Source organism: Crinia signifera, chromosome 4 (assembly GCF_055691185.1).
Source record: "Crinia signifera chromosome 4, ASM5569118v1, whole genome shotgun sequence".
In the NCBI taxonomy this organism is placed as follows: Eukaryota; Metazoa; Chordata; class Amphibia; order Anura; family Myobatrachidae; genus Crinia; species Crinia signifera.
In genome coordinates, this window is record NC_139220.1 from 130,227,273 (window position 1) to 130,250,265 (window position 22,993).

General features: G+C 43.0%; 1 protein-coding gene across 1 annotated transcript in view; it reads left to right on the forward strand.

Moving 5' to 3' along the window:
* WIF1 (Wnt inhibitory factor 1) overlaps positions 1-22,993 on the forward strand; it is a 69,845-nt gene that overhangs the window by 25,383 nt on the left and 21,469 nt on the right. Inside the window, exons 3-4 of the mRNA XM_083179671.1 lie at positions 7,104-7,212; positions 19,698-19,838. Coding sequence (XP_083035797.1) covers positions 7,104-7,212; positions 19,698-19,838 — 250 coding nt within the window. The remainder of the gene's footprint in view (positions 1-7,103; positions 7,213-19,697; positions 19,839-22,993) is intronic.

A 22,993-nucleotide genomic window follows, 5' to 3' on the forward strand; every position in this document is an offset into this window, starting at 1 on the left:
TAATTACAGCACAGCACACCAGAGGTAGACCGCACAGAGGAGACAGTAGTACTACAAGTACACAGTTAGACTACACAGCAACACTGAGAGACAGCCTCAGCGATTAAAAAATATTGCGTTCAAGGTCAAGCTCAAGTTTAAGCCCCAGCAGCAGCACCAACACACCCTCTCCCAACCCACTACTAGACTGGAGTGAAGATGGCGGGCGCAGAAGCCGCTTTTAAAGCCTCGCGCAATCCGGCGCCGGGAGATGACATTCTGACCACGCGGACGTACCCAAGTCAGGCGGGAATCTCCGAGCGCTGCTCGGAACCGGGCTCGGAATTATGACGTCCGTGGGGGCTCGGATCTCTGGAATCCGAGTCTGCACATCTCTAGAAAAAACCCAATCAATATACTTTACAAAAAAGAAATAGAGGCTGAATTAATTGCCAAGTATTTGCAATATTTAATATAGCCTGTCCTGAGGAAGATATATGCATGATGATGCTAATTAATTATGGGAATTTATGTACTGTATGTAATTACTTTACAGGAATTAATTATATTACTTAAATTGAATAGAGGTTGTTACGATGAGGAGGGCAGTAGTTAATTCTTTGATGAAGGATTCATAATTGATGAGGGAATGATATTGTAAGGCGATCAAAAATACTCTCTGTACTGTATGGTGGTCACACTCCTCTGTGTTATATAGTGATCATTGATGAGACATTGGGGTGTATTCAATGCTGCTGGCAAGCTGTGACAGCGAGCAGCGCTGCCTGACAGTAGTCAACTGAGAAGCCCGGAGAGGAGACTTTCAGAAGGAGTTCGGGGGGCTGGGCTTGAACATGCCGTCATTAAGCCCCACCCTCATGCTGGAAAATGACCCGGTTTGCCCATCTCCATGGAGGGGGCAGGGCTAAAATGACGAGATAATGGCACTTTAGCCCCCTCATCGGAAGTTAAGTAGATAAGGTTATTTAAATGGTGTGTCAGGGGGGAATGAAGCCGTGATCGTGTGTGTGTGTGTGTGTGGGGGGGTTTCGCCCATCTTTCCAGGGGGCCGGTAGGGGCAACCCTGGCCTACACATGTGATGTGATGACCTTCTGCAGTCACTTGCTGGGGTCCTGTTATTATTTTTATTGTCTGATGGGGTCCCAGAGCAAAATAGTTTGAGGACCCCTGCTATAGACCACGCCCCCTGGCATGGACCACCACGCGAGTGTCCCTATTTCACAGCTGCAGAAGTTGGGAGGTATAGTATGGCCAGCTTTACAGCAAATATTGTCATATAGGGGGCTGTCACAGTAAAGCCTAAGCTAGGTGAATATCTGTTACACAGCTCATACACATCACAGATTTATAATATAAACATCTCTTTGCAGAATGGGTTAAACGAGGCATAAACAGTCAATAAAGCTTTAATTACAAAAGCATTTTAATTCTCCCCCTTTTAACTTGCGTTCACTATTGATTATACTTTCGTTAGAACATAATCAGGCATTTGGTCTTTAGTGTGCCCGGTGTGTTTTATTCAAGACATCAAAGCCACTCTGTAAGTCTTAAGAACAAAGGCTTAATAGTTTGAAGCCTGTCCAACATCAGTCTGTACCAGTTAGCCATGTGTCTTACCTTTCAAGGCATGGATTAACCTTCTTACAAGCAGAGAACTCTTTCTAGTCAAATAGGCTCAATAACTATCACTGCGAAACGAAACAAGGAAAAGCTATGATGTGTCAGCTAAACCTGAAAGTGCTGAAATACACTTTATACCTGTTTAGGGGGATAGGTTGTGGTGTATAGTGGTCAAAATCTTCTTCTGAAAATATTTAATAATGTTTTGAAAGCTTGCGTACGAGGCAGAAATCATTCGATGGTCTGTGACCATCGAATGATTTCTCAAGTGCTTGCAAGTCAGTCTATGCTGACCTGCGGCGCCCTTGTACGGGAAGAGGGCGGGCAGCTGACATCCGGTGACGTCAGCTGCCCGCCCCCTGGCACCCGTGCCACCGGCAAATTATCATGGGAACGCCCAGCGTCTTCATGGGAACGCCCATGAAACGCTGGGCAGTGCCATGGGCATTACCATGGCCGCCCCAAGCCCAGGTCTGCACTGCTGCGTGGGAATGTGCCAGTGAATAATCAATTTGCTACGCCCGCTCGCAAAAAGAGACTGCACATAAATGCTTATGTGCATGCGCAGTAGCTAAACATCGCTCCCCTCTGCGAATGCGCTGGAAAGTGTGCAAATTAGAATGACCTCCTGAAGGTATAATGTAATAGGGTGTGGGAATCAGAAAGTGAGAGATTTTGGGGAGAGTTTTCCCATTTTTTTTAACGGCAATCATTTACACTGCAAAATCAGGTTGATTTTGCTATGTAAATGTTTGCCACTTTGAAAAAAAAAAAGAAACCTCTCCCAAAATCTCTCACTTTCTGATTCTCACACCCTATTACATTCCACCCATGATCTTTTCATTTGATCATATATAATATATTATATATGCATACACATTGGGCATCTTTGCCGAGCATGTATGCACAGCGAGGATCGCTGAAATCCTAGGCCTGGAAATCGCTCAGTGCATACACAATTTTCCCCCTTGCCTTGCGATTTTCACCCCTGTCATTTTTTCTTGCACACTGGGCGGCTTTTGAGCTGAATTCAGCTCAAACGACAAAACGGAGCTGCTTTGAGCTCAAAATTGCCCAGGGTGTATGTGCCGATACAGTATTTTGTGCATCTGTGTTCTGCAAAACAAGAAGCCATGATTCAGATATCACAGATGTGACATCATGCAATGCAGTGAAATTGGTCACAGTCTTTTATCTCCAAAATCTCAGATTTTAACAATTTAAAGTGAGCTGCCGGGGTACTTCAAGCACCCGCAATTTGCTGCTGATGGGTCTGATTCTGATTTATCCTTGGGGCACCAGGCTCAATCTCTGGATCCGATGCACACAGGACCACGCATCAGATCGGATGTCAAACACCTGGGATTTGGCCTGTTTTCACCCAATTTCTCAGTCTGATCCATTGGAATTGGTTTAAAACAGCGCAAATCGAATTATGCTCATCCATTGGCCACCGGACACTACCTTTCGGTGGTAGTTAATAATAGCCCAATCCATTGAATAAGATACCTTTCTAGGGCTACTATGCCAGTGACTTCTAGGGTTTCCCCCAAAACACACATAAATACTTACAGTATGTATCACCATACAGTCCCACTTCACATCAGAATACTAATAAGAAGCCTGTTCCACTTAACTGCATCACAGGCTATAAAAAACGTCCAATTGCAACTATTACAATTGTAAGATAATCTTCATTATTTTCCAATTACACCATGTTCTGTAATCACAGTTTTTTATATTAGTTATTTCACATTTTGTTTTTACTTTCTCCCGATAAATTCAAACATGATTTTTTTGTTGTTGAAAAAAACTATATTACGTAATAAAACATTACATACAGTATCACATAAAAAAATTCATAACAGCAGTTCAGTACAGCTCATCCTGAATGGGATAGCTGGGTTAGTTCAAAGGCAGGGTCTCGCCGACCATAACCTTGACTATGCAATGGCGCAGGGCAGGGAGCCAAACTGTGGAGGGTACAGCTGCTTTCTTCTTCATTTATGTCTATATACTGCAGTTTGCTTCGCACTTGTGAAGGGTAACCAGCAAAATAACAGGAGTTTACATATAAGTTCCACCTTGAGGGGCATTTGTATATAAATATGTATATATATGTATGTATTTATGTACGTATTTATATATGTAGACTGTCATGCTCATCTGAATTGGACCCGCCCCAGGAGTACTTAACCTTATGAATGTCACTGCCTGGATCCTATCTACTTGTCACCTCTGCCTCCCCATTTACTTTCCATTTCCCTGTACTCTTGGGGCTGAGGTACTATTGTGTGAATACGCCTCTTCCTTGTGAAACCACACCCATTTTTTTGTGGTACAAGTAGTCCCTTTTTTTCCGCCTGCCCTGTCTCAGTCTGGTGTCCGCAAATATAACTCGGTCTCCACTGATATTTGTGAGCTCAGGAGAAATCATTCAACGGTCGCCGACCATCGAATGATTTCTTCTGCTGTGGGCACATACTGTATGAAAAGGGATGTGTTTTCATAATGGTGGCTGGGGGAGGGGGTGGGATTTTTTTGGCAAGGGCGGCACTTTTGGGAGTCTTCACAACTTACCGAGTCAACCAGAATCAGGCCTATTGTATATAATCTATTTTATTGTCGTTGGCTGGATTTAGATCTCATGGGGCCCTAAGCAAGATACCGGTTTGGGGCCATCATCAAACAATCCATAGAACTATATTTGTTCTACTGATTGCAGGCTGCTTTGATAGAGTACCTTGGCACATATTTTGGAAGTGCAACTGACTGCCCACATACAGTGGATGAAATCATTTTGTCTGTCCAATTATTTTTCTATCCTCTCAAAGAACATCAGAGGGACTTTGTGCGTGTGGGCAGGCCAATGTGATGTCATGGCATCAGGCCGTAGTCATGCAATGCTCCTCTGGGGACATTTTGAATATCTTTATGGGGCCCTTTGTGAGCTGCTGGGCCCTAGGCAAGTGCCTAGGCTGCCTTCTGGAAAATCCTCCTCTGGCTGCACCCCCACATAAATAACATAAATAACTAAATATGTTTCAATAATAACTTAATTGGGGCCTCAACTAAAGTAATATATTAGCACTCACCTGTGCAGATCTCCCAATTCCCCTTTTCCCTAAATTTTGGGACATAATCTATAAAACATAGCCACATTGGGCCTGATTCAGACCTGTTTGCTGGGCTGTTCAGAGATGTTAATGCCGCCCGCTGAGGTCCCACCCCTTCCCCTGTGCACTGCTGCAAACGCATTCGCAGGAAAGCACACAATGCCTAAGCCTATGCAAAACGAGTATGTCTATGTTTAGCCCAGGTCTGGATTCATTGTGTCTCCTAAAACACTTCTGCATAGAGCACCAAAGAGAGGGGAACGGTCTGTGCAAACGTCATACTGATGCCAGCGGAGGATTGTGGACCTTTGAAGATCTGGTTTCATGCCTGATAAGCCAAGCTTATCCTCCTTACAGCAGCAGCAGCAGCTGTAAGCAGCATTCCATCACTGATTGAGAGTGCAGTCGCATTCCAGCCAAATGGGCAAACTAGCCAATTACCTTCTAGGTCATGAGAGAACAACCAACACTGTCACCACAATCAAGAGCAGGCATGTCCAAACTATGGCCCTCCAGCTGTTGTGAAACTACAAGTCCCATCATGCCTTGCCACAGTTTTGCTAGTAGGGAATGCTGAAACTATTGCAAGGCATGCTGGGATGTGTAGTCTTACAACAGCTGGAGGGCCACAGTTTCGACATGCCTGATCTAGAGTAACAGAAACTGGCGGCTAGGGGATCTTCAAGTGAGTGACATTCCTGTGTTAGAGAATCGCCCGCTCTATCACTTGCATTGGAGGCCATACTCGGATGGAGAGTCTGCACCTAGCATGGGGCTGGTGCAAGGCCCAATAGTACTTCTATTGTTGTGATTGCAATTTCTCAAATTGGGCGTCCAAACATTCCTCAATCAGATGCACAGCTCTACACCAGAGGAAGTGCTAATTATAACATTGGCATAAAGTCACAGACAAAACTAAAGCAAATGATGCTAATGCGGTTGCAGCAGCATCCAACTCTGAATCAGCTCTAAAGCCAATAACTATGCCAATACTAAAGTGTTTAAAGCATCCATATTGTCTGACATGAGTAACACCTATTATAGAAAGAATTTTCATACAATATATAAGTTCTAAGCTATGAAGTGAAAACGCATCAATACAAGTACTGTATGACAAAGTTTTATACTAAGAGGTTTGCAGGTGCCATCTAAAAACAGGATGGGATCCAGAGGTCAACAATGCAAATATCAAAACGGTGGTACACTGCAAAAATGACAATGGAGAAAAAGGCAGCGTAAGAGGGTGGATGTGCGGAGATAAAAGGCAGATGGCAGGTAGTGAAAGAGACGAGGCAGCTAGTGAACCAGTAAATGACAGGTCAAATTAAAATAAAATACATGAATGTTACAAAATAATCCAAAATATTATGTGTATAAATGTTTCATAATGGTAACATAAAATACTAATTACCGTACTGTCAAAGATGTCCACAATCTATATCTTGCAAATCCATGTATTCCCTCGGTGCACTGTGTTTCTCTATGTAATGTCACCATAGGCCTGATGCCCGTCCGAATGCCAACCCCACCCCCCGCACCGCCGTATCTTAAACATGGGTAGTAACAAGGTCTATGTACTCTGTGTTCTAATTTTTTCCTTTATTCCACTAGTCAAATTGAGACCATGGGTGTGATTTTTCTTGCTTTGAAGATGGCCCAAGTGCATCTTGCACTGGAAAGCCCTAGTCACACTGAGTAAAAGCCTAATAGCCAAAAGGCCAGTTAGGAGTTTTTGTCTTCAAGATAAGATGCTGTCTTCAAGATAAGATGCTATCTATCTAGAGCAGGGGTCCTCAAACTGTTTTGCTCTGGGACCCTAGCAAACAATAAAAATAATTACAGGACCCCAGCAAGTGACTGCAAAGGTTATCACATCACAAAAAAAAAAAAAACATGTCGACTTTGCCCATACCGACCTAATGACCCTGTTGACCTAAAGTCATGTCGACCTTTCTGCATGTCTACCTTAACTCATGTCGACCTAAATGCATGTTGACCTAATGCTTGTCGACCATAATGCTGGTCACCTAATGATCCATACCCTCTGGGAAAATGGTGTAAATGAAAAAAATGTGAACAGTGATAACTTGAGTTATTTAGCTGAATCAAGGACATCAAGGTTCTGTTTTTTAGCTTTTGCCAAGTGCAGTGAATTTACAATATTGTAAAAACTGCTGTTTCCACATGAAACGAGGAGTAGGAGCAGTAATATATATACAAATATGCACCCAGTAGCCAGCACTTTTGCAGCTGTTACTTTACATGTATGTTCAGGATGTGACATTTCATCCTACTCCAAGTTTAAACCTTGTTTAGTTATATGTAGATCATTTGAAAATAAGACACTTGGATGTTTTGTGTTACAGGCGGAATATTTTTATGAGTTCCTGTCTCTTCGTTCTCTGGATAAAGGAATCATGGCTGATCCAACTGTTAACATACCATTATTGGGAACTGTTCCACACAAGGCTTCAGGTTGGTAACATGAATGTTTTAAGTGTTTTTTTTTTGATTTATCCCAAACAGTTTTCCACTTTGAGCATGGCATAACTCCGAGGATATCTTTGTATAAATCACTTGTGTAAGACAACGTATTGCAGTTATTTCCATGTAGTTCCTAATGGCACAACAAACTACAACAGTAAATGAAACAGAAAAACAGTACAAATGTCTGCGCTTTGACATATACATTTAAAATAACATAACTGCTTGATGCGTAGTCCTGTGATTAATATCCTCTGCTCATATCTTAATAAGAAAAAAATAGTGAACTGTTTAATAAAAGCCTAACGCTGCTCCTCACCTCTATGGTGCGCCAGCAGCCACTAGATGGTGCCAGATGGAGCTCTGTTCAGTATGAAGATAAACCAACCTCCTACACATATACATATTTAGCCCCCTACACCTACAAACACATACCGACACACACACCTAGAACCCTCACCTACACACACCTAGCTCCCCAATCTAAACACACACACCTAGCACACACCTACACCATACCCTTCAACATTTGAAGGGCAGAAATCGGTACACATTTAGGAAGGGGCGTGGCCATGGGTAAAGTGGGTGTGCAGCTCATGTCACATGGTGGCTTGGTGGGCTGCTGGCATATTAAATAAGGGTACTTGTGAGTTATCCGGGCTGCCGATTTCTAAATCGGGTCGGATCGGGCACATCGCATCGCATCGCATGCGACCATCGGATGCGATGCGATGCGATGCGATGACCCGATTTTTCCATAGGAATCAATGTTAAAATGGACTGAGTCCATTTTAACATGGAATTCAATGGGAAAAAGGGGTCCTTTTCATACCCCTACTATCCAAGTGGGCATGGAGTTGGATATAAACCTGTGGCGAGCGTAGCGAGCCACCGAGCCCGAAGCGTGGCGAGCGTAGCGAGCCCCGCGAGGGGACACAGAATACCGTCCCCTCGCGGGGCTCGCTTCGCTCGCCACGCTTCGGGCTCGGTGGCTCGCTACACTCGCCACAGGTTTATATCCAACTCCATGCCCACTTGGATAGTAGGGGTATGAAAAGGACCCCTTTTTCCCATTGAATTCCATGTTAAAATGGACTCAGTCCATTTTAACATTGATTCCTATGGAAAAATCGGGTCATCGCATCCGATGATCGCATGCGATGCGATGCGATGCGATGCGATATCGCATCGCATCGCATCTGATTGTATGCCTTAACTTAAGGCATACAATCAAAAAATCGGCAGCCCAGATAACTCACAAGTACCTAAATAAGTATACTTATTTATTAACTAAGTATATTAAATAATTATTATTTAATATACTTAGTTAATAAATAAGTATACTTATTTAATATGCCAGCAGCCCATCAAACCACATGTGACATGAGATGCACGCCTGGCAAACAGGTGCGTCACATGCTGTGTAGACAAGAAGACTGGAGTGATTTTCAAAGTGCAACCTGCTGAGCAGAGCCACCTACTTGCTCTGCGCTGTAGTGGATCATCTGTGATGTGTGGCACAGGCTGAGGCTCCGCTGCAAAGTCGGATCTGTGGGATGGATCCCCCTCTCATGCGTGCCGCGGCTTAGCTGCCCAATGCACCCCTCTCCCCCACGGAGATTGGCGTCCAGATAGTGAGGGCAGAGACGGCCTTTCAGCTGCGTGCGTGACATCAATGCACTCATGGGAACAGGAGGGGGAGAGGGGAGAGCCGGCGGACCAGGCAGCACACGCCGGAGCGGGGCCCGGGAGCTCCAGGAGGACTTGGAGGAATGATTTTGCGGCGCACCCACTGTAGTTATTGAAAAATGGGTACATGCGGTACAAACTGGATTTGCCGGTACAGACTGCTAAAAAACGGTACTCTACCAGCAAATTCGGTACAGTTGGAGGGTATGCTACACACATACCTAGAAGCCCACATACACACACCTAGCCCCCCCTTCTACACACACACACCCACCCACACACACCTATAACCCCTACATACAGACATACCTAGCCCCCCTACCTACAAACACACCGAGCACACGCCTACACACACACACCTAGAACCCCAACCTACACACACACCTAGCCCCCCCTTCTACCCACACACACACCTACACACACAGCTATAACCACTACATACACACATACCTAGCCCCCCCAACCTACACACACACCTAGAACCCCCACCTACACACACACCTAGCCCCCCCTACACATCTCAGCATGACAGAGCACAGGGACCCAACACCGCCATCATATTGACAGGCTGGTGACTGGTATATAATAAAACTTTGATTATTACATGGTCTTAACTTACATATAAACATAACATTTATAAAAATTGTACAGAATGATATAAAACTTCTTCGACTGCAATTTATCATGCAAACCCTCAACAGTGGGGTGTGTCACTTCATTGTGAATACTACACCTGATAAAATATGTGGGTAGCACATATATTTTATTCTACTATATTTTGGAATATCAACTGAAATGGCGTCCAATAACAAAATAATTTTTATATCACAACATTCCTGATGTAAATCTCTTGGAAATAAACAAATAAGAAAGATGCTAGTACAAAATGTTCAATTAGCGTATCAATTAAAGAAAATTCCTATAAGGTATATTCCAGGTGGTATTTGGTCCCAACTCGTCTTCACCGCATTTATCCTAATTCATCAGACCTATGCTGGAGAAACTGTGGGCAGAGGGGGACGTTCTACCACATCTGGTGGTCCTGCCCAATTATAGCCCATTTCTGGAAGATGGTTCTCTCCCTCCTCACTCGACTTGTCATCCCTCCTACTCCCATCGAACCCATTAACCTACTCTTATGTGCCCCAATTGACCATTTCCCTAAGGAATCTAATAAGTTGATCCTGCACATTGCTTGCGCGGCTAAACATCAAATAGCAAGCAATTGGAAAAAAACAAATGCTCCTAGCCAACAAGAACTGATTAATAGAATATGGTTCATAGCTAAAATGGAATATATCACAAGTCTACAAAACAACACTGTTCGTAAATTCCACTCTGTTTGGCTCCCATGGTATACACATCACAACGCCCCTCTTCCTGGTCAGTCTTAAAACTTTCTCTCACATATGAATAACCTATCTCTTCACCTCAACCTCGCTACTTACTATTCCCGCTTCTTCTTATGACTTGTCTCTCCCCGTCGTTGGGTCCTCCCTCCCCCCCTCCCTCCCCTATATACCCCTTCAAATCGCCCAGCTTTCCTCTGAACCTATTACAAGTTACAGTGAAGATCTCTTAATATAAGCCCACATCTAGCTAAATTGCACATTTTGGCCACTGCCCTATTTAAGGGGTTGTCAGTTAACGTCACTTAACAACATCAAAAATCCCACTTCACATGAGTATCGTCACTACAGTCATGATTCATTGTTCCTGATCTAACCTGTCCATTACAATGACCTGTCATTTTAATTACTGTAAATGTCATCATAACTGTCTGTTTCTTTTGCTGAAAATGTTATGTAACTACATTTACTCAATAAAATCTATGATATAAAAAAAAAGAAAGATGCTAGTACAGTATTACATTTTTATTGGATGACTAAATGTAAGATGCACCCACACACTAATAGAAACACATTGCCAAAACCCCAATATATATATATATATATATATATATATATATATATATATATATATATATATATATATATATATATATATATATAGCTATAATTATAACAAATTCCCCTACTGGACCAAGGGACTGATTCTCAGATTGGAATAAAGCAAAAAAAAGATCAAGTAACTGTTCACCTGGATTTACTTTGAGGTGCTGATAAATGTATTTATTGTTTTTGCATTGATGGTAAAAACTCTGCTTCTGCAGGTAGTCCACAATTAATGAACAGCTGTATTTTTACACTGCAATTTAGATTTGAGATTGGACACACCCAAACCAAATCTAAATCTCTCTGCACATTTTAAATCTGGCCACCTGTAGTGCAACAGGGTTGGGTACGAAATCCCAGCAGTTGGGATCCTAACCCAACCCCTCCTGCAGCATAACCCAACAAAAGAGAATTGTGATGACTTCTGGAGGATCAGAGAGTATGGGCAGCCAGAGAACATATTTGGCAGGGAGATGTGCCTTAGAGGTTGAGAACACAGGACTCAGAGGAAGGGAAGGGCAAGAAAGGGCTCGCTCCGGGAGTCCTCAAACTTGTGCCAGGGCATGGCAGCACCAAGACTGATTGTTCCCATAGGTCATCCCCACCAGAAACCGGCTTTATTCAGATCACAGAATCCCTGCATAGAAGTGGTTGGAGAACCACACCACCTGCCTGCTGTCCTGAGGGCGGTGTTTCCCACAATGCATGTTGCACAACTATTCAGTGTCTTAAGTTCCACCATGTCCCTCTGATGACACACGTGGAGACCTGACTACCAAGGGCGTAACTACCATAGGAGCAAGGGGTGCAGCTGCTATGGGGCCCAGAGCTGAAGGGGGCCCAGCTTTCCTGTATAAGTTATATTTGCTATATACATTTATCGCCATTATTTGGTACATACAGTAGGGGCCCTTACAAACTTTTGCTATGGGGCCTACGAATATCTAGTTACGCTCCTGCTGACTACTACCTGCCCCGTGCTTCCTTCCATGCACACAGAGACACAGCTGTGGTACTTGCTTTATGCATTACAAAGCAAACATGGAATCTAGGCTTTACTTCGACGCACCTGGAGACTCGGCTGCGCTACCTGCCCAATGCATTCCACAGCACACATGAAAACCTGGCTGTGCTACCTGCCATGTGCTTCCCACAGCATACATGGGACCCGATTGATAATGACTTTTGCTTAATTGATTAACTGGTTGATCAAAATTCAACCTTTGAAGTGGATGAGTGTCAACCCAATTTTAAGGTCGACATGTAAATGGACGACACTCAAAATGTCAACACTGTGTTTTCATGTTTTTTTGGTATCTATGTTGACATGCACACTATAAGTGTACCGTGTCCCCGCGCATGGCTCACTGCACTCTCATTGCTTTTGGCGCGTTGCTCTCTGCGCTCGCCATGCTTTTGGCGCATTGCCTCTCTGCACTCCTCACAATATTATAATCTAACTCTATGCTGACTAGGATAGTAAAGTATTAACCAAGTCCGTCTAAACCAAAAAAAAACATGAAAAATGTGTGTTGATCATTTGAGTGTTGACCATGAACATGTCAACCATAAGCTTGTGTCGACATTCTACCATTGTCGTCCTAGGGTATGTCGACCATTCTTAGACATCAACCTAGTCACTGTCGACAAATAGTGGTCAACCTAGTGACTGTCGAAATAGACATTGTCGACCCAAGGACCAGATACCCGTTTGCATTTAGCTCAACAAGGATGTCTCTCTTAGAGTCCTCCTTAATTTTGTAAAAGACTGGGGGGTGCCCCCAGACTGTGATGCCCCTAAGCATCTGCCTAAAGTGGCCTAAAGCTGCCTAATGGCAGAGATGTCCTCGGGCCAATGTTCTTGTACTACCGAATACACCAAAAACTGATTAATCCCACTAAATGCACACTTACGTTTACTAAGTGGTCAGATAAATTATGAGACTTTACTTTCATATCCTTCTTACACTGTCTGCCATACACATCTTAAGTGGGTTATGTAAAATTAAACACATGTGCAGGCAATCAAAGATATTACGTTGAGATGTGATTAAGGTGGAGAAACGCGTTATGCTGTACCTATATTGGGGAGAAGCCTTGTCTTAATGTGCTTCTGAGTTGTGTACTGCACTAAAGGTCTGGGAGACAAGTAGAAACCTTTTCTCAGATTTCCCTCCACAGCTGCATGCTAGGAAACAACACCAGCTGGAGGTAAGAAAGGCTTGTGCACCCTAAAAAAGTGCAAAATACTAGCTAATAAGGTAGCTGATTAATATAATTAAATAGATGCTTGAAATGACAAAGTTTCTAATGTGCTTTACTATTTTTATTGTTTTTAATATAAATAAATGTAATTTACTGTATATATTTTAATTATTATGCGTATATATTGTATATACTCAGTGGCTGCCATATGTGTGGGAAAATCAGCAATTTCCAATTTAATGTAACTTTATTTGTATGGCATATTATCTTTTTGTGTCCATACTAAAATCTATACTTTTTAAACTAAATTAGCATGCAATTAGCTTTTGGGTCTCAAGATGGCAGTATCGGAAATGTGTGCTACAAGTTCATTATTCACCATGAAACATTACAGTGCATCGCAGCATGTGTTTAGTCTGATGTGTGGGCCCAATACACTGTAATCAGAACATGACTTACGTGCTATTTATAGCTGAATAACAGGATGAGGTTTTAGCCAATGTGTATTTTAATGGGACATGAAAGAGAACAAGGGGAAATATTTGAAACGCAGTCCAGATATGGTGTCTCCTAAATTGATTTTGGTAAGGAAATAATTTTAATTTAAATGTATCTATAGATCAATACAGGCAAGACCATTTGTTTTACCTAGTACTCTGGTATCCAGTTATTAATAATAATAATAATAATAATAATAGGTACTTGTTTCCTAGCACAGCGCCAGCGATTTTTATCTCAAGCATCGGGACCTAAAAATTTGCGTTGACGGCATCGCATGCAACCAAATCGCATGCGATGCGATCGACGCGATTTTTACATTGGAATCAATGTAAAATGGTCCCTGAGACACAATTTTACATTGGGCCCAATGAAAAAGCCCCCAAAACCCCAATTTTAATTGCATACCCCCCCCCCCATGGGTGAAATGGCCCCCCATTGTTAACGCCACCCCACTATTGACGCCAACCCGAAGTGTGGCGAGCGCAACGAGCCCGCGAGCGGCGGCAATACGCGTTCTCCGACCTTTTTATACCCTCACTATCCACGTCGGCGTGGAGTTGATTTTATAAAGTGTGGCGAGCGCAGCGAGCCACCGAGCCCGAACCGTGGCGAGCGCAGCGAGCCCCGCAAGGGGACGCGCATAACTTCACAGGTATACGCGTCCCCTCGCGGGGCTCGCTGCGCTCGCCACGCTTCGGGCTCAGTGACTCGCTGCGCTCGCCACACTTTATAACGTTGATCGCATCGCATGACAATTATAATTATAATTATTATAATGGCATGCGATGGACGCGATCAACGCAATTTTATCATTGAAAGCTAATTTAACATTGAGCCCTATGTAAAATCGCGTTGATCACGTCGGTCGCATCGCATGCCATTATAATGGCATGCGATGGACGCGATCAACGCGATTTTCTCCTTGCCGGCAATAAAATCACTTAATTTACAGAAAATTGCGTCCATTGCATACCTTAAGTTACCTTAACTTAAGGTATGCGATCTACCACGACGGGCGCCGTGCTAGGAAACAAGTACCTAATAATAATATGAACCATCAGCAAAATCTATTTAAATATTTAAAGTATTGTGGCTTAAAATAGCTAAATAGAACTAAGTACTTTAGATTTTTTATTCAATCCCTGGTCCCAATTGTTGGTACGTCCCGACAGTCGGGACCCTGACCCGTTTTGGTTCTGCTCACCAGTTTATCAGCAGACAGGATTTTATGCCCCGCCTGCCAATCATTGAAAAGGGGGGCGTGTCAGCGAAAAAGGCTGTGGATTGTCGAGATCCAGCTGTGATCTCGACAATCCACTGGGCCGACTGCTTTTAAAGTGGGGTCCATTCTATTGATCTGCCCTTTTCAAAGCTTTCGGAAACGACAGCACTGAATGGTCACCGTCACTATTTTCCCTGTCAGAAATAGCGTCAGGGATTGAATAACCCCATTAGTTTGCAAATGGCATCAACTGAATGATAACTATTGCGATTACTTTAGCACATCTATTTATACTTAGTACATACATATCTGACTATTTCATATGGTGTTTCCAACAATTGACTATAAAGGGAAATCTATCCTAGATTTATATTCATTAGGAACATTTATGCTTTGCCATTTGGCCTTCTGACCATAGTGTCATGATTTACTTATGACCATATTATTGTGAGAGGAGTATTAGGTACTTGTGTATTTTGGCGGCGCCCCCGATGTCCGTCGTACGATGAACGTATCGCATCGCATCGCATGCCATGTACCCGATGGCATGCGATGCGATGCGATTTTGACCCCCTATACGATAAAAAATCGTATAAGCACCCTAATGGGTGCTTACAATGTTAAATGCACCCCCACGCCACCCCCCCACTATAAACGTGAACCCGAAGCATGGCGAGCGCAGCGAGCCCGCGAGGTGCGGCGGTACGCATCCTACGACCTTTTCATACCCCCACTATCCACGTCGGCGTGGAGTTGAGAATAGAATAGTGTTGCGAGCGGACGCGGATACATTCACAGGTAAACGCGTCCCTTCGCGGGCTTCACAGGTATCCGCGTGCGCTCACCACGCTTCGGGCTCAGTGGCTCGCTGCGCTCGCCATAGGGATGTCCTACTGTATTGCTGTGCAATCTACCTGCCAGCAGTAACTACCCCCAGTGTGACCCGTAACTGCTGCCTCTGCCTAATGGGTAATAGGGTGGTTAATCAGGTGGACCCGTGCGTCTGCAGTAAGTATGGCAGTGCTTCACTGCCATGAATGCACGGACTTCTAGGTGTGTGTCATTTCAAAGGAAGCATCCTAGCCACAGGGATTGGTTTAGTCCCTTAGGTTGCACAGTGTCCAGACGAAAAATCCATTTAGCTTCCAGCTGAAGCAGGGTCTTCCCCCTGTTGCCTCCTCTGGGAGATGGCAAAACCTGGTCGATGATCTTGTGTCGCATGGTGGCTACTCCGTGCTGCAACTGGGCAAAGTGGCCTGCCACTGGTTGTTCACTCGTGCCGCTGGCTATGGCTGCCCTGATGGCTGTCCGATGTTGGGCCATTCGCTCGCGGAACTGTCGCTCCGTCTTGCCCAGCCACATGGGCAGAAGAGCCTGTATACTACGAACCTGGATGTACAAGTGAGGGCTTTGTTGATATAGAATTTCTTCCCTGAGTGGGGGTGTAGAATGAAATTCCCCATCAGCATGTATCCACATGTTGTGAATCCGAGGCATTTGTGACAGCCTTTCTTACGTGACAAGAAATGCGCCTATGTCACATTAAACCACCTTAGGGGGTTTTTGACATTTACCACCGTCTCCGAGTGCCGCCTCTTTGTTTCCCTATATATATCTTTGTTTCCCTATATATAAGGTCTATTGCACCTTGATAAAAAACCTACTGAGGTTTGAAACGTCGGGAAACAAGGTCTCCTGTCTCTTTTGTCTCCATCCGAGTGCCGCCGTATCCACGTTGTTTGCATAGGCGCCTGCAGAGTGCAGGGGTTTTTTCACGGAGGGCACCGGAATTCCCTGCTTATTACAATCTGCATACCTACGGAGTGCCGCACACATGAAAATGACTATATATATATATATATATATATATATATATATATATATATATTGATTCCAACAACCTGCACCCACGGACTTGCTTCAGCAAAAAAGACTCATACCAAACAGGCTCTTGTGGACAAGCTTTCGGGCTTTATTGCCCTTCGTCAGGTCAGCAGCATACAAATTACAAAGTGCAAATATCTCACCTTATATCCCCTAGTGCCATATCCCTTCCGTCCGTCACGGCCACCACTGGTCCGCCCCACACGCCGCAGTCACTTCCGGGTGCATCCCCACGTTGTCCCGCTCTCACCGGAACTCAATGGTGCACTCCTCATGCTCTGCGTCGCCGGCGTCACGTTACCATGGTAACCCGGCTTCAGACGGAGGTTTCTGGAATACATAAACCAATACATTGAACATACATAAACAATACCGTTTTTACAGTGCAAACCGTGTATATATAAAAATGTACAAACAGAAGTACTGTGTGCAAATAGATGAAGAACTGAATTTTATGATTCTAAAACAGGGAGCATTAATCTCATAATCACACAACATTGTCATTAATGGAAAACAGCTAGATTCAAGTGGTCATTTAATCCTCTTGGTTTAACTGTATCTAAGTAGTGAATCCACTTTGATTCTAGCTGCAATAAAGTTTTATGTCTATCTCCTCTTCTTTTATTCTCTGGTACATGATCTATGATAATATGTTTAAAACTGGCAAGATTATGTTTAAATTCAGCAAAATGCCTTGCCAGTGGTTGATCAGATGGCTTTCCAGATAACGCAGCTCTAATGGAGGTCCTGTGCATAGCCATCCGTTCCTTAAAGGCCCGGATGGTTTTGCCAATGTAGCACAGCCCACACGGGCACTTTACCATATAGATCACGTAGGTAGTACTACATGTCAATATATGTTTAATCACATATTTTCTTCTCGTGTGTATATGAAAAAAATTTTTTGTTGCTATCATGTGCTGGCATGTAGTGCAACCTGTGCACTTATAGCACCCTGGACTTCTCCTTAGAACTCTCTCATCACGTTGCATGTGCTCAGTGATATCTGAATGTACCAGCCAATCTTTGATATTTTTCCCCCGTTTATAACAGGGCATTAAGGTTGAATGTTTTAGACTCATGAGTTCCTTGTCAGATTGAATAATAGGCCACAGAGACCTAGATGTGGTTTTAATGGCTTGATGGGCGGTGTCAAAATGCTGTACCCAATGCATACGATTGGGCACTTTCCTATCTTTTTTGGGAGGTGGAGTTAGGGATATTTGTCTAGAGACCCCTTGTATTTTACTCCTAGCTCCTGCAATTATCTCATCAGAATATCCTCTTGTTTTGAATTTGGCAGACATCTCATCAAGGCACTTCTCATATTCCTGTTCCTCACTGTGTATCCTTCTTGCTCTGAGGAATTGGGAATATGGAAGGCTCTTGATGGTTGCAGGGGGATGATAACTTTCAGCTCTCAGCAGTGTATTCCTGTCTGTTAATTTTGTGAACAGCCTAGTAGCAATTTTACCCTCTTGTATTACAATTTTTACATCAAGGAAGTCTATCTCTTCCAAACTCATTTGATGAGTATACTTAATAGGGCAATCAAGGTTGTTCAATTTGTCCACAAATTCAGAAAAATCAAAGGCTGAACCAGACCATAATAACAGGATGTCGTCTATATATCTTTTATAATAAAAGATCCTGTCACGAACATCCCTGTTAAAAAACATCTCCTCTTCAATAGCGAACATATAAAATGGCACTAGGGGATATAAGGTGAGATATTTGCACTTTGTAATTTGTATGCTGCTGACCTGACAAAGGGCAATAAAGCCCGAAAGCTTGTCCACAAGAGCATGTTTGGTATGAGTCTTTTTTGCTGAAGCAAGTCCGTGGGTGCAGGTTGTTGGAATCGATATTTAAACACTGTTTCCTAGCACCGCGGCAGTTACTATTGAAGGAGGGTGCCGGTCTGCTGGATTGTATATATATATATATATATATATAAATAATTAATTTGTATCAGCAGCGTGTCCTGTGTCCTTGAAATCAGTGTGAAGTATTTAAATACACATTCTCCCCTCCAGCGCAGTGTCAATTTTCTTTCCTGTTGGTCCAATGCTTAGAGCTTAGCAAGCTCTCACACCTGCTGCAGGAGAGAAGCATGGTTTATATATTTAAAATTTTCAATACATTGAGTATACTATAAAATCCTTTTTTGAACAGTGCCAGATTTTTTCTGGAGATTTGAGAGGACCCAGTTCCCCTACCATCTCCAGATCTTCTATTTTTAATTATAAAAATAGGACAAATTTGTATAATATTTTTTGCTGAGCAATGCCTTCATGAAAATCCTGCACTTTCGTATTTAACTGACGTTGATACCCCTTTCACACTGGAGTTCTTAAACAGTAAATTGGCATTTTTTTAGCCTTTAAAAATGGGTAGAGCTGCAGTGTGAAAGCTCAGGGTGCTTTAACCGTTTAACAAATACCGGTATTTGTTAAAAGGTTAAAAAGCAGAGTCCTACCCGTTTCAGAGCCATTTCTATGGGGTTAAACGGGTTGAACGGGTTGAATGTGTGAATGGTATTAAATGCTATTTGAAACGTTTTTCACCTGCAATGTGAAAGGGGTTAAGTGTCTCAGACCCGTATTAAATACTGTTTCGAAATACCGGGTCTTAAACGTTTAGGCAATGTGAAAGCAGCATATTAGACAGTATAGGAATCCTGGATACTGATGTATTTGCCCTGTTTACCTCAACTTGATGTTTTGTAACGTATTATGGGTGAAATGTAATAGGATGAGAGAATCAGAAAGTGAGAGATTTGGTAAGAAATCTCCAGTATTTTTAAAGCGGCAATCATTTACGCTGCAAAATCAAACAGTGTAAAAAAATTTAAGATTTCTTAGCAAATCTCTCACCCTATTACATTTCACCAAATGTGTCTAGTTAATATCTATGATTTTTTTTCTTTAATACATTTTTTTTTTTTTACAATTGGATTTTCTACCTACAGTTGGTCATGGTTTATAATAATTTGGGCCAATTATATTGTTTTGCTTTAGTTGTACAGGTTGGTTTTCCATGCCTTGGCAATCAGGATGGAGTGGCAGCCTTTGAAGTTAATGTAATTGTGATGAATTCAGAAGGCAATGTGATTCTTCAAACACCACAAAATGCCATCTTTTTCAAGACATGCCAGCAAGGTAACTAAAAAAAAACCCTGTTTATCATATTGCTAACATCATTGATTGCTTAGCTAAGCCTTACTGGATGGCAGCTTAAAATATTGCTTCTTCAAACAGACGCACCTCTCATAAGTAGAGTTTTAGGGGCTTATGTATATATTGTGCATAATATACACTTTTCCATACTGCACACAGGCATACACCATTTGTAGACTTTTACACATTGTTGACTTGGTTCTCCTTACGGCTGGAATGGAATAAGGAGGTGAAAGAGCAGACAATCATAAGTGGAGTAAGTAGAGTAAATTCACTTAAATGTAAGACAATTTGACATGAACCTGTACACGTACATACAATTACTGTATCTAGATATGTATCTCCTGAAAATTCAGGAGTGCTGATGCAACAATATGTAATGTTTATGTCAGCGCCACCCAGAATACCAGATAGCTTATGCACTTGGGAGCTGGGGTGGTCATCGGAAAAGATTGTGGCTATTACTACTTGTTCAGTACTAACCACGTGTCACAGCACCCTAGGGGCATGTTTACACCTTCCGTACACTGCCTAGGTAAACTGTACCTGCTCCTGCTCATTTATCTGCACCCCTGATTATATTATCATTACCTAGCTACTTCGTTCTTATTGGTTTACTGTATATTTGCCTTCCCAATACTCAGCAACTATATGATACAAAGTTATGGACATCTATTTGCATTATTGTTTATTTTAATTTGGTCTTTGTAGAAAAGAAGATTGGATTTTTAAAGAGTTGAACATATGTTTTTATTTAGTCTTATTTCATTTCTGTTTGTATCCAATTACATTTTATATGGAAAATATTTGCACTTATTAATAACAGTGTCAAACACTATTCTGTCTGTCTATGTGAGACTTTATTGCATTATTATACTGGTATAAATACAGTAAATAATGTGATTTTAGCATTTACTGTTAATACTGTGAAGCTATTTTTTGACAAAGAATTGAAATTTCTTTTTAATCGCTTACATAATATTTGTTGGTTTAAAATCAAATTTTTGTCTCTTTTTTTGTTTTGTTTTAGACAAGATTTAGTCAGTGGATCCCAGTTTTAGTCCAATTTTAGTCAGTTTTAGTAAGAACTTTTGCAGATAGTTTAATGATACTGTAATGGATTATTCTGAAGAATATCTCTAATTCCTTTGAGAAGTTAGAATACAGTACATTTAGTATTTACAGTAATCTAGGTTTAGTAGGCTGGAAATGTGTTATTTTCTGAGTCTGATTACTGTAGTGCCCTATCTATCTATCTATCTATCTATCTATCTATCTATCTATCTATCTATCTATCTATCTATCTATCTATCTATCACTCGGGACTTAGCTTGAAAGAACAACACGTAGCCACTCAGGGGAAAGAACGTGTTGTTCTTTCAAGCTAAGTCCCGAGTGCCACGGTTTCTATGTTGTTGTAAATGGATTCAGTATTGAATCCCGGCGGTCGGGATCCCGGCGTTCAGAATCCCGACGCCGGAATCCCGACAGCCGAAATGCCGACAAGGGGGGGACGTGGATCGCCCTCCCTTGCGGGCTCGCTGCGCTCGCCACGCAGCGGGCCCGGTGCCTCGCTACGCTCGGCACACTAATTTATTCTCCCTCCAGGGGTGTCGTGGACACCCCAGGAGGGAGAATGTGTCGGCATTTCGGCGGTCGGGATTCCGGCGTCGGGATTCTGAACGCCGGGATCCCGACCGCCGGGATTTTAACTGCATCCCGTTGTAAATGGGGCAGTTTGTACTGCACTACTGCTGAAGGCACCGGGCCAGTTTAACCCACGGAGTTGAGTGCCAGCTACTATAATATATATATATATATATATATATATATATATATATATATATATATATATATATATATATATATATATATATATGAGTACACTAGACCGGCACACACCAATGCTCCACCGCTATTCAAGGTTACTTTACCGGGTGCCCTCGCTGGATATAGTTACAGATGGGTCTGGTCCCATCTTGGCAGGGGATGGCGCTGGCGTCGCCAGCCGCCATCCCCCGCCAGCGCCATGGCGATGGTGAGAAGGGGACGCGCGCGCACGAGAGGCGCGCGCGTCCCCTTCTGACGGCGCTTCCATCCGTTCCCCCGGGTCCTCGTCGGCTTGCCGGCGGTAACCCGGGGTCCCCGCCGCCTGCCCGCACCCCCCCTAACCCCCCCTAACCCTGTCCGTCTACCTGAGGCGGAGACGGACAGGGTTTCCGTCGCGCTGGCGACGGAGACTGAGACGCGCGTGGGCGTGAGACGCACGCGCGTCTCAGTGTATTCGCTGGCGTGGCTGCTGGCGGGTCGCCAGCGCTGACGTTCTGGCGACCCGCCAGCAAGGATGGGACCTGACCCATCTGTACATAGACGGGGGAGGCGCGACACACACGGCTGGAAGAGCTGCACGGTACACTGATGTTTGCAGATTCTTCCAGCCATGTGTGCCGCGCCTCCCCGTCTATGTATATATATATATATATATATATATATATATATATATATATATATATATATATATATATATATAGATAGATAGATAGATAGATAGATAGATAGATAGGTAGATAATATATAGGCGCTGATGGTGCGGTACTCCAACCTTTGTAATGACTTCAAAGAAACACGCAACAGACGTGTAGCTGTATCAACGTTTCAAATATAATTTGTCTTCAGGATACAAATAAAATACAAAAGAAACATACCTTTATAGGAACCACCAAGACAGAAAGAAGCGTGCAGGAATAGGACCACGCACCCATCCTATCGCGCCGGGGGGGGGGACATCATCAGGTAACGTCTGCTTAGTCAGCGGCATCAGCCAGGAGACTGCAAGAGGGATCACCATAGCAACTGTTAAACAAAGAAGTAGCACAGTGAATACATACAAATGAACATATTACCAGTATACATTACTAAATCAGAACAAAATTAGATACATAATAAACCGATACATAATAAATGCAACAACCTAGAAAGAATACATGAATACCTCACTTAAAAACGGAGAACGAAAAATTCTCATTAAGACCTTTTGGAGATAGCACATCCATTTTATAGATCCAGCAGGCCTCAAGCTGTAGCAATTATTTAGAGCGATGTCCACCCATGCGTTCTTTAAATTTTCTATCAGTTTT